A 12,701-nucleotide genomic window follows, 5' to 3' on the forward strand; every position below is an offset into this window, starting at 1 on the left:
GAAAGGGGCGGTCCACCCCGGGTGTCACCCTGGGGGTGTGTGTGTGACAAAATGGCGGCCAGCCAAGGGCTACACTCACTGTAGGGCAGCTAAGGGCGGGCGTGTGCTGTTATTATGGGTGGCGCAGTTTGTATTGGTGCCACGCGTGTGCTGCTGGGCGGTTTGCCCCGCCCCTTGACACCCCGCCCCGGGTACCAGAGAGGCTTCCTTCGCCACTGCTTCTTGACAGCCCTCCTTAGCCTCTTACTCCCAGTTTGGGAGGGTAGCGAATGTGGTGCCTTCCAGTTTTTGTTGTCACCATGCATTATCTTTGACCAGTGATCATTCTGGCTGAGGGGAGTTGTGGTCTATCCACATGTGAGAGCATCTTATTACTCAGCGGAAGAGCATCTGCTTGGTGTGCAGAAGGCCCCAGGGTCAATGCTCAACCTCTCCAGGTAGGGCTCAGAGAAACTCCCGCTTGAAACCCTGAAGGATGATAGAACTGTAGAGTTGGAAGGGACCCCAAGGGCTGTCTAGTTCAACCTCTTGCGATGAGGGAATCTCACCTAAAGCATCCATGACAGGTGACCATCCAACCTCTGCTTAAAAGCCTCCGAGGAAGGAGAGTCCACAACCTCTTGCAGGACTTTGTTTCACTGTTGGAATAGCTCTTAATGTCAGAACGCTCTCCATGATGGTTTATTGGAATCTCTTTTCTCGTCATTTGAATACAGTGGTACCTCGCAAGACGAATGCCCTGCAAGACGAATTTTTCGCAAGACGAATGCGTCTTGTGATCTGATGGTGACGCGCAAGATGAATTCATTTTGCGAAAAATTAGTCTTGCGAATCATGGTTTCCCATAGGAGTGCATTGAAATTTAATTAATGCGTTCCTATGGGCAAAAAAAGAAATTTCAATGCATTCCTATGGGAAACAGCGATTCGCAAGATGAATTTTTCACAAAACGAATTGACTCGCAGAATGAATTAAATTCGTCTTGCGAGGCACCACTGTACATTGGTTCGGTTCCTCCTCTCCAGAGCAGGAGAAAACAAGCTTGCTCCATCCTCCATGTGACAGTCTTTGAGATAGTTGAAGATGGCTATCATATCTTCTCCCAGTCTCCTCTTATCCAGGCTAAACATACCCAGCTCCCTCCTCTGCACATGTTCCAGCTTGTCAATACCCTCCTTAAATTGTGGCACCCAGAACTGGACACAGGACTCCAGGTGGGGTCTGACCAAGGCAGAATAGAGAATAGCCCAATACTGTACTTCCCTTGACCTGGAATGAACCAATGCTATTGCACAGATTCCTATGCTCTGGCTTAAATCAACACAGCGAGTTTTGCAGCTATTGTTAAAGTAGCAAAAACAAAGAAGCACGGGACTGAGGGAGGGAGAATTTTTTGGAACACATTGGGATATCAGCTCAGCTCAAGGTATGACGGATAGCAGCAAAAGGCATAACAATTTACAAGGACAGGAAGAAACGATATGGAGAGAATAAATGTCACACACAGGAAGAACGATGATATAGTATGAGATCTTCACTTGTAGTCTTATAAATTATTTAATGTGTCAACACGAATAGAAGTTATAAATATTGCAGCTGTTGTTGTTTTTGTTTTTGTTGTTTAGTCGTTTAGTCGTGTCCGACTCTTTGTGACCCCATGCAGCTGTTGTATAAGGGATTATTATTATGATTTTGGAACGCAGAAATAAAGAAAATCATCAAACCCATCAATTCTAGCACGTGCCACCTTCTCTAAATTATATAATTTGGTATTTGAATGATTGATATCAGTAATTGTGTTTTAAACTGGCATTGTTATAATGAGGCTATCACTGGATTATAATTGGAAAACTAATAAAAATTATTATAAAATAAATAAATCAACACTTTCTCCCCTCTGCCAAAAAAATGGGGACTGAGGTCTTAAGTTATTTTCAGGGGGAAAGCACAGCTCAGTGGTTGAGTACATGCTTTAGGTAAAAAGCTGACTTTTGCCAGGTCAAACCCTTGTCTGCCCAACCTGCTATTGCCTACACTGACTGGCAGCGGCTCTCCAGGATTTCAGACAGGCCTCTCTCCTAGCCCTTCCTGGAGATGCTGTCAGAGGTCCACCTCTGGTTGAACCCGGGACCTTCTGCATGCAAAGCAGAAGCTCTACCACTGAGCAATGGCCTTTCCCCAACATAAGATGCTGCCTTATATGGAGTCAAACCGTTGCTCCATCTAACCCAGTGTTTCCTACACTGACCGGAAGCAGCTCTGCAGGATTTCAAGCAGGATTTCCAGCCCCACCTGGAGATGCTGGGGATTGAACCTTCTGTATGAGAAACTTGTGAGCTATCCTGAGCTACAATCCTTGCTAAAAGTGCCTAAAATGCTTCCAAGTTTTTTTGTTTTGTTTTACAATTATGCCAGCCAGCCTCTTCCCATTCTACACCTTCCAGAATTCAAGTGGTCCCCCGCCCACCCTGCCATGCACAGACCCATCGCCTGTAACCAAGTGCCTCCTTACTTGTGTCGATGAAGACGGCATCCACATAGATTTTGGTACAGAAGGAACCCAAGATAAATCCACAGGCTGGTCCGAACACAAGCATTGTAAACAAGATCCCTGCAGGGAACACAGAAAAACAACAACACAGTGAGAGGCGCGTCCTGGAACAAGGATCTAGTCCTCAGTGAGGTGCTCGATACGTGGATGGGTTGTAGCACTCTGAGCTGCCGCTGGGGAGCAGTGAGGAAAGAAAAGTTCTCTGATGATTGACGTTTCCACCAGAACAAAGCATTCCCTTCACACAGAAAGCTAGCAGCTCATGGGAGAAGAGCTCTATACCAGTGTTTCTCAACCAGTGTGCCTCCAGATGTTTTGGGACTACAACTCCCATCATCCCTAGCTAGCAAGACCAGTAGTCAGGAATGATGGGAGTTGTAGTCCCAAAACATCTGGAGGCACACTGGTTGAGAAACACTGCTCTATACCAAGCCTTCTCCTGACTTGATGATTTTCTTAGGTAGGGGAGTCCGTTCCACTAGTCACTGCCTTTCAGCTTGCCCTACCTCACAGGGTTGTTGCAGGGATTTAATGAGAATGGTGGAGACCCATGCATGCCACTTTAAGCTCCTTGGAGAAAAAGATGGGATGCAATTATTTGCAATAAAAATAATAATAACTAAGCAAAACAGTCTTATGCCACTTTCATAGTCATGACCACTTTCAAATCATCCTGGGAGCTACAATTCCCAGCACCCTTAGCAAACTACAGTTCCCAGGATCCTCCATGTCTGTTGAAGTGCTTTAAATGTATGGCGTTGGACGTGACCGATGCCGGCTGAACCTCTGTTGGAAGAGAAATCCATAGCATGGGGCCAGCGGGACTAAATCCCCGACTTCTGGTTGAAGTCGGACAGGATTTCTTTCTTCTTCCGATAAAAAAAACACGCCTCAAGGCACTTTCCCTTCTGACAAGTCTGCTAACAGAACTGCAAATATTGCCCTCCAGAAACTGAACCAAAAGCACAGTTTGTACGTGACCAGACTAAACTCGACAGTTCTATGAGTCTAAACATCTGAGAGATTACTGGGGTGTTTTTTTTCTTTTATTTCTCGCTTCCTCCAGTCTGAGATTTCACCACTAGAGTATGCTGTATGCTAAAGCACTAAGCATTGAAAGAAGACAGAGGGTTTCTTTTCTTTTCTTTTTAAATAAAGAGAAAGGATATTAACTAAACAAAATACAGTTTTCCAACACGGGCTAAATACTCTGAGCCCGTGTCGTTTAGCATTCTAAACTCACATTAAACCAAAGCACCACCACAATCACAAGAATAAAATTTGCTTCCGCTGCTTAATGCCAAACACATTTACTTGCAGATGAGCACCATTTTGTACAACAGAACAATACCTTTTCGAAGGGAAAATAATAAAACGAGCACTTTGTAACCTTGCAAAGGCCCAGTCTTTCTTTTTAATGCTTTATTAAACTTTAAAAAACCATAAGGAAGATTCAAAATTATCATGAGAATAACAAAAAAATTAATAATATCGTTTACACTTTTACAGAATCTACATAAGGTTCAGTCGACTTCCTGTCATCTCCATATGTTTTAAACCTGTATTAACGTAGCACACAAATTGTTTTGGTTGTTTTTTAACAATAACATTTTCATTAATGTTTTACTTTTTTGCACTTAAACACTGTGTTACAAAAGTTATTCAAAGGCTGCCACAGATTTCATATTGCTACAACAATCTTTGAGGTATTCTTTAAATAAGTCCCATTTGATAATAAAGGTTTGATTTGTACGGTCTTTCATTCTTTCTGTTAATTTTGCCAACTCTGTGTACTCTGCTAGTTTTTGTAGCCACTCCTATTTAGATGGTATTTTCTCACTTTTCCACTGTGATGCTATTAACATTCTTGCGGCCACTGTCGCTGCAAATGCCCAGTCAGCCATAAGCAGACTATAAAAAGTGTCTACAAAATAAGAGGGGTGGAAAAGATGCCATGGCGACCATCAACAGCCCCGGTGCAATCTGGGATGCCCATATCTTAGGACGGGAATATCAGAGTCCTTTCTGCAAGGACTCTTGGGGGTACTTGCAAACTGTCGCCATTTCAGGGTTCAGTCCCAAACTGCTAGATCCAGCTTGCGCAGTGGATTGGGAGCTGTGGAACCACAACTCCACCGCCCCACCCTAACCGTTCAATTGGAGATTTTGTATATATATATATATATATATATATATATATATATATATATATATGCAGTAAGGCATATGACAGAAAACTGCACAGGATAGTGGTAGAGAACACTTCTCGATGCAACTCTTTGCAGAATGAGTCAAGGCGAACGCTCAACAAATAGCTGGCATCCTTGAACCTCTCTGCAAACTTGGTGCAAACCAATCAGGATAAATCGCTTAATAACCAGTTACCGGGTTGCGAGGCTAGCCAGGTTATTTGCCCCGGATGAAGCCTCCAGTGGAATGCCATTGAAGCTCCCAGTATGTATGTGTGTGTATGTACGTGCCATACTGGGTCTTTGACCTCGGTGAAAAAAGCCTAGTTTTGCCCCTGTTTGGGGGGCACCATAAGGTTAAAGACAGATAGCAGAATGTTGAAAGTGGTTTGAGAGCCTCTTCTTTGCTACCTCTACACAAACAGATTTTGCAGTTTTTGGACACAATACCCAAACCTTACAAACCCAGACCCTCCAAGTGTCCCCGTTTTCCAGGGACATCCCTGATTGAGAGAAGCCCTCCTGGTTTCTGATTTGATCCCGGAATGTCCCACTTTCCCTTAGGATGTCCCTATTTTCATTGGAGAAATGTTGGAGGGTATGGAGTTATCCGACTCCTGAGCCATGTGAAGGCAATCCTGTATAGGGAAGGGATATATATATATATATATATATATATATATATATATATATATATATATATATATAAGAGTTTAATGTTTTATTATGTTTTTATATATGTTGGAAGCTGCCCAGAGTGGCTGGGGTATAAATACCCCGTTTAGGGAGGCTTTTAATGTTTAGTAGATTACTGTATTGTATTTTATTTTTCTGTTGGAAGCCGCCCAGAGTGGTTGGGGAAACCCAGCCAGATGGGCAGGGTATAAATAATAAATTATTTATTATTATTATTATTATTATTATTATTATTATTATTATTATTAAATAGTAAAATCATCATTATGGAATGGGATGTACCTATTTTCATCGGAGAAATGTTGGAGGGTATGCAAACCTGTTTAACCAGAACAAAAGCTGGGGGCGGGGTGGGGGGGATCTCCGCAGCAGATTGTTCCTCTTGCAGACTGCTTTTTCAACCTCTGAAAAAAATGTGATTGCCTTCGTTCAGCCAACATGACCGGCTGCCTCTTTAAAGCCCATGTTAATCTCAAAAGCCTGCTTGCCCCACATTTCCCCGCTGTGGCCGGCTGATAGTAAAGGGGCGTGTCTCCCCCCAGGAAGGGATTACTGGGATATATTTAACCGAGGTGCCTACATGTGCGGCTTGGAGTGGAGTGGGAGAGAGGAAAATGGACAGAGCGCACGTGAGCGTTCGACTGCCTAACGGCGTCCGTGTCACCCAGGAGACCACAGCAACAGACATAAGAAAAGAAAAGTTGTTCTGTTGCCACTTCCTGGATCGCATGGAGAAGCCGTTTTCAATGTGACGGAAGCGGGCAACTGTACTGAGGCAGCACCAAGTGTTGAAATTTTGCACCCCTAACAACTTTGTGCCTGGGGCAACTGCCTCTATGACCCCCCCCCCACTATGCCACTGAATCCACCGCTCCTTTGCCACACCCTAGACCTGTTCTCTGCATGTGGAGTGCAAAGCTTTCTTCCTCCCCTAAGAACGTAAAAAGGGTGCTACTCGATCAGGCCAATGGGCGGGATGTTGGCTGCTGAGCAAGCCAAACCTCAAATCTGCTTGAACACATGAATTTGCCTGATTTGTGAACACACACCAATAGGGTGGTGGCAAATTCAGGATCCCTTAATGATAGTCACAGACACATCCCTCCTAGCCATGCCCACCTTTAAGGTAATACAGCCACCTAAAATCACACAATAATCTGTTAATTATACTGTACACTCATAATAATTATGGGCGCATAGCAATGATCAGTGCCAATCTCCACGTGTTGCCTTTCAGCTAGAGCTACTATTTTCGGTGCACAGATGTGGGTAAATTATTTGCAGTGCTCCAGTGAGAAGTGGTCCAATGCTTAGCTTTGGAGCATGCAGAACAAACTCCTCCTCACTGTTCTTCCTGAGCAATTTCTCCAGAGTGAGACTAGCAGCCAATCCTCAATGGCTGACTCACCTCCTTTCGCTCCAATTGGCTCCAGTCAACACAAAGGGTGAGGAGAATGAGCTTTGAGCCACTGCAACCTCGGACCACTACAGCTCTATCTCATGCACACCCCATTGCATTGCCTGGTATCTCCCAGGGTCATTCCAAAGTCATTTTAACAGATGCCAGGAATCGGACCTGGGGCCCTCTGCCTTCAAAGTGTGCTCTCCTGCTGAGGTTGCACACACACCATCCATTCAAAGCACATGGCTTCCCACAAATATCCATGGGAACTGTAGTTCCCCTCTGCAGAGCGACAGTTCCTGTCACCCTTAACAAACTACGGTTCCCAGGATTCCTCGAGGGAAGCTGTGTGCTTTGAATGGATTACGTATATGCGAGCTCAGTGACAATTCAGCAGGATACATAATTCATTTCTAAAAAAGAAACCTTTAGCCGAGGCAACGGGGAGTTAACTAATCATCCATGGCCAACCAAAGGCCTTTTAAATCTCTAGTGAGAACAGAGGTCCAGTACTGAGGGCCTTCTGGCGGTTCCCTCGTTGCGAGAAGCCAAGTTGCAGGGAACCAGGCAGAGGGCCTTCTCGGTGGTGGCGCCCGCCCTGTGGAACGCCCTCCCATCAGATGTCAAAGAGAAAAACAGCTACCAGATTTTTAGAAGACATCTGAAGGCAGCCCTGTTTAGGGAGGCTTTTAATGTTTAATAGATTATTTTATTTTATTTTTATGTTGGAAGCCGCCCAGAGTGGCTGGGGAAACCCAGCCAGATGGGCGGGGTATAAATAATAAATTATTATTATTATTATTATTATTATTATTATTATTATTATTACTCAAGAGAGCACCAGCAAGTCTTTGCATGCAGAAGGTCCCAGGTTTCAACTCCTAGCATCTCAAGGCAGGACTGAAAGAGACCCCTGTCTGAAGCCCTGGAAAGCTGCTGCCAGTCAGTGTAGACAAATATTGATCTAGATGGACCAGTGGTCTAACCTGCTATAAGACAACTTCCTAGGTTTCTGTGATTTCTGTATCAAGGAGAAGGGCCACAGTTCAGTGGCAGAGCATTATGTCTTTCATGTAGAAGGTCCCAGTTAGGGATGGGAGAGATCCCTCTCTGAAACCCTGGAGAGCTGCTGCCAGTCAGTGTAGGCAATTCTGCTCTGGATGAACCAGTGGCCTGACTCGGGATAAGGCAGAATTTCAATGTTCTTTTGTTCCCATCGGCAGCTCTTTGTCATGATGCACAAATGCAAGGCCACAGATGCACTTTCTTGATTGCTCCGCAACCTTTCTGGAAAACTACACGGTCCACAGTTTGAGACTCTGTGGTCTACACTGACTTTGGGAAGCAGCCCTCCAGGGTTCAAGAGGAGAGTCTTTCCTGCTTCTACAGGAACCTGTCTGGAGGCAAGTTTGAGTCGCTCCAGGCATGTGGGCGGGTGGCTTTTAGTAAGCTTGACAGAGAAATCTAATACGCAGCCCCTGCCTCCTGGCTGGCTGAAGCGGTTCCCGTCTGCTGCAAAATCTCACTTGCCAGGTGAAACCTGCTCTCCATTATTCATGGGTGCGCTGCTGCGGCAATTACAAAAACATTGTTATTTAAAAAAATAAAAAAATAAACCCTTCCCTTCCTCCCCCCTGACTCTTATCTCTCTGCTCCCTCCCCCCCTCCCCCCTGCCAAGATGCTAGCGCTGTCAGACTCCATCACCCCACTTGGTACAAGCGCCTGGCTGGAACTGCTTTGATCCCCACCAGAATAAAAGGAGAACATTAAAGCAAGTCATCCTGGCATTGCCTCTCATTAATTAACAGCTGCAGGCTTTTTAAACATCTGTCAGGGTTACTTTAACATTCCCTTTACTCTCATGGCTACGTTGATAAGGCAAATAAATCAACAGCAGCCTCTGCCTTGGCAGGACTTGAGGTTTTTCCGCTTCTGCCATGTTTTCACAGCAACAATAACCAAAAGCTGGACGCAAAATCGGGTGTACCGATCCAGGTGGCCGCCCGGCCCTCACCAAACCTGTGTGCTCCAGATGTTTTGGATCGCAATGTCCATCAGCCCCACCCAGCACAAATGGTATGATGTTGGGAGCTGATGGCAGCCTGTGCTGACTGAAATGAAGCAGACCTTTCTCAGGAACAAGCAGTAATGAAAGCAGGAACTCGTATGACCACCCTGATAGCAAATCATCATGAATGCATGATGATGATGATAGGATAACTGGAGAGGCCCCGAATATGCCCATGGGGCCAAGAGGGTTAGAAACCAAAGTAGATGTCAGGCTTAGGGGAATCGGCTTCCTCCCCCCATGGCAGTAGATAAGAAGATCAAAGAAAGGAACATCTTACCAGTTAGAAACTTTAATAATCACAGTGAGATAACAAAGAACACATCTCTTAGAAATGGTGGTGCTCCCAATTAAGGATCATACCCCCTTCCGTCCGTATTAATCTACATCACTCCTACATTTTGTAATCTGAGTTTGTAACCTCTGTGCTTTCTGTTCTGAGACTTTCTGAGCCCTTCGGAGGAATGCTGTCCAACGACTGTGAATCTGTTAACCCCTTCTCTCCCCGTGTTTCTTCTCCTAGCTGTTCCCCATCCAGTATTTCCCAGCTTCTGCCTTCTGAACTATGCCCCTCTGCAAACCACTCTTCCAAATCTATACGCCCTCCTCAGCAAGGTCCCTGACAGTAGATTCCTATGTTTGACTCTGAAAAGCTTGGGGGTTAACAGCCCTTTTTGAGCTTCAAATTGTAGAGTCAGGAAAGGTTTAGGGCAACCAAAATAATCAAGGGGATGGAACAAGTCCCCCATGAAGAAAGGTTGCAGTGTTCAAGACTTTACAATTTAGAGAAAAGGCAATGAGGCGTGAAGAAAGTGCCGTGCTTTAGGCAGATTCACCTTTAAATGTGAACTGAATTGAAATTCTCCCCCATCCCTAGTTCTATGGAAGGTTTTAAGGTTCTTCTGGACATTTGAACAGTACAGCTTTATAATCGGCCAAATTCACATTGGTTTCCTGCTGTTATTCCGTTTACTGCGAAAGGATGTTGCTGTTGGTGAGCATTTAATAAAATCCAATATTTCCAGTGTGAGTTGAAAAGGCATTGTGTCCTCTTCTGTCCTCCTCTCTTTTATTTGTATAAATATTGCTATTGTCTGCTCCCTCAGGGGCCTCCAAAGTGGGAACCAAAGGTGGAATAAAAATGTAAAGAGAACTACCCAAATAAATAAAGGGAGAATTTGACAGCTATTTATATGGCAACATGTTTCAGGCATGCTGGCTGCTAAAACATAGCTGCCAGTGCTTTCCAATTATCTCTTCTCTTAGCAAGCAGCTTTAAAATAATCTTTTTAAAAAAATAATGAAAAAAATGAGACAAACAAATGGGCAAAAAGGCAGGATTTTAAGAGATTGTTGTACTGGCAAATTATGCATAAATGCCATGCAATTTAATTTCCAGGGCCTTCACCGGGAATAATACCATCCCGCTGTGCCGTCTTCATCTGCCTCCTAATAAACTGATTACAGGCCAACACGCCAAAGCCCTGAGCGCCATTATCCATTATTTAGGTCCCGGAAAAGATGATAATTAACCCACAGGTCCTGAGATGCTCCATTGTCACACAGACAATAGGCGGCTGCGTGGCAGAAGCAGAGCACGCGTTGCTCCTTCCCGTCAACTTAATTACTTGGGCAAAGTGCCAGGCCTGCTCTGGAGGGGCGGGGAAAGGAAGCCCCCCCCCCGCACAATCGTGCACCAGCTTGTTGCAACTGCAGCAAGCACAAGATAAAAAAAGATTTCAGGTACTGCAGGTGTTGTGCGCCAATACAGGTTGTGTTATCTCTGGGCCAGCCCCAAATCCAAGCTCATGAGAATGAGAAGGGCTACCTTGCTGGGTCGGAAACCAAAGGTCCATCCAGGCCAGCACTTTCTTTTCTAGCCCTGCTGCAGCCAGACAGATGCTTATAGGAAGCTCACACAGATCCATGGAACTCACTGCCACAGGACATAATGATGGCCACCAACTTGTAAGGAAAGGTTGGGTGGATTCATGGAGGATAAGGCTATTCATGCCTACTAGCTATTGTGGCTCTGCTCTGCTTCCGTAGTCGGAGGGAATATCGGTTTCTGGAAATTACAGCAGGGGACAGTACTCTTGTGGCCTGGGTCCTGCTTGCAGGTTTCCTCAAGGCATCTGGTTGGCCACTGTGAGCACAGGGTGCTGGACTAGATGGGCAGGCTCCTATGTTCTTCAGTTCTTCTTCCCATGATTGCCTCCTCCATCAGGAATGGGGAACCCATAGCTCCCTTCCTACGTTGTTGGACTCACACTCTGTCACAGTGGTCGGATGGGACTACTTCAGAGTAACGACTCTCCACCGCTCTGCATTTTATCTTTTTATTGGTGCTGCGTATTTACAGTGCTAAAGGTAGAGCTATTTACAGAGACACATCTTTTCAGCTTTCATCAGAACCTCCCCCGACGCTTTCTGCGAAGTTCCGGAGTTGGGGGGATGGGTCTGCCCCCCCTCTTTCCTCCTTCCTGTCCCACCTGGGACGCTGGCTCTTCTACCCTGCCAGAGCCTTGGATCCCACTTCCTGTTTCCCCACTGGAGCTGGAGCTCTCCCTGCTCTCAGTCGTGCTCTGGGCTGGGCTGGAACTCAGGAGGGGAGGGGCTTCGCGATACCCCTTGCCCCTCACACACTCCCATCATCCTAACCATTGGCCATGCTGGCTGGGGCTGATGGGAACTGGAGTCCAACAACATCTGGGTGGCCACAAGTTAAGCATCTACTAGGCTTCACTGACTGGCGACATTCCCAGCCCTACCTGGGACTGAAGCCGGAACCTTCTGCATGCAAAAGCAGATGCTCTACCATTGAGCTGTCACTTCTGTCTGGTTGTAAATAAAGATCAGTAGAGAGGCTGGTCCATTCAGGTAAATGCAGCACTGGCCCATGAACCTCAGTCTGTCCACATCTAGTGCCCACCTGCTTGTCTTCTTCCAGAGGGTGGCACTGGCTGTCAGCTGCCACCTCCTTCATCTCAAGTGTTGCCCTTGCAAAACTCAGCAGGGAGGAGGATGGGGGCAAAACTAGGATTAGCTGGAACTGCTTGCCATGGGCTCTGGCGCCACCTACTGTTGCCCTCCCTGCCTTATGCCCCAATAAGCAATAGTCCCAATTGGCACCAACCATCACTGTTGCGACTCTCACTGCAACATCTATGAAGGCTAAACCGGCAGCATTCAGCCCTCTGGAGGAAAAGGGATGGGAGGATGAAGCATGGGTGAAGTGTCCAGGGAAGCGTGTGAGCCCTTCGCTTCCACAAACTGACTTGGAGCTCCGATTCAATTCTTTTGTGGTGCTTAATAGCACTTCATGCAATCCATTAAGTAACTCAGGAGACCTTTGTGCAAATGCTCTCATGTTTCTCTCTGGAGGGAATTCTGAAGCTCTAAAAGTAATTTGCTGCAGGCTCTACAAAGCACAAGCAAAGGAGTCGCTCATCACATGCGCAGGAGGGAAAGAGCAAAACCATCTGCCTTCGAGAGCCTGCAATGCGCCGGGATTAAATGGGGAAAGGGCCAATTAGCTCAGGCCGACACTTTCACCCGTCTCAGATTACCGTAATCAAACACAAAAGCAGTTTGTGATCTCTCCCTCCCCCAACCTTCCTATGGAAACTCACGAGAAGCACATTGGCTCTGCTGGTGACATGCAGCGTCAAAGAGAATGAGGTTGTGATGTCGGAAGCCGCCAGTTCAAATCTCACCACCGCTGCAATTTCAATAGGTAGCCTTAAGCAAGTTACACTCCCTGTCAGCCTCAATCTCTGTCACTACCTGCCCCG

At 46.0% G+C, this 12,701-nt stretch overlaps 1 protein-coding gene across 1 annotated transcript in view; it reads right to left on the bottom strand.

Moving 5' to 3' along the window:
- The window catches only part of SLCO3A1 (solute carrier organic anion transporter family member 3A1), a 100,955-nt gene that overhangs the window by 24,582 nt on the left and 63,672 nt on the right, over positions 1 to 12,701 (bottom strand). Inside the window, exon 3 of the mRNA XM_035131226.2 lies at positions 2,513 to 2,611. Within this exon, the coding sequence (XP_034987117.1) occupies positions 2,513 to 2,611 (99 nt within the window). The remainder of the gene's footprint in view (positions 1 to 2,512; positions 2,612 to 12,701) is intronic.

This window comes from Zootoca vivipara, chromosome 14 (assembly GCF_963506605.1).
Source record: "Zootoca vivipara chromosome 14, rZooViv1.1, whole genome shotgun sequence".
In the NCBI taxonomy this organism is placed as follows: Eukaryota; Metazoa; Chordata; class Lepidosauria; order Squamata; family Lacertidae; genus Zootoca; species Zootoca vivipara.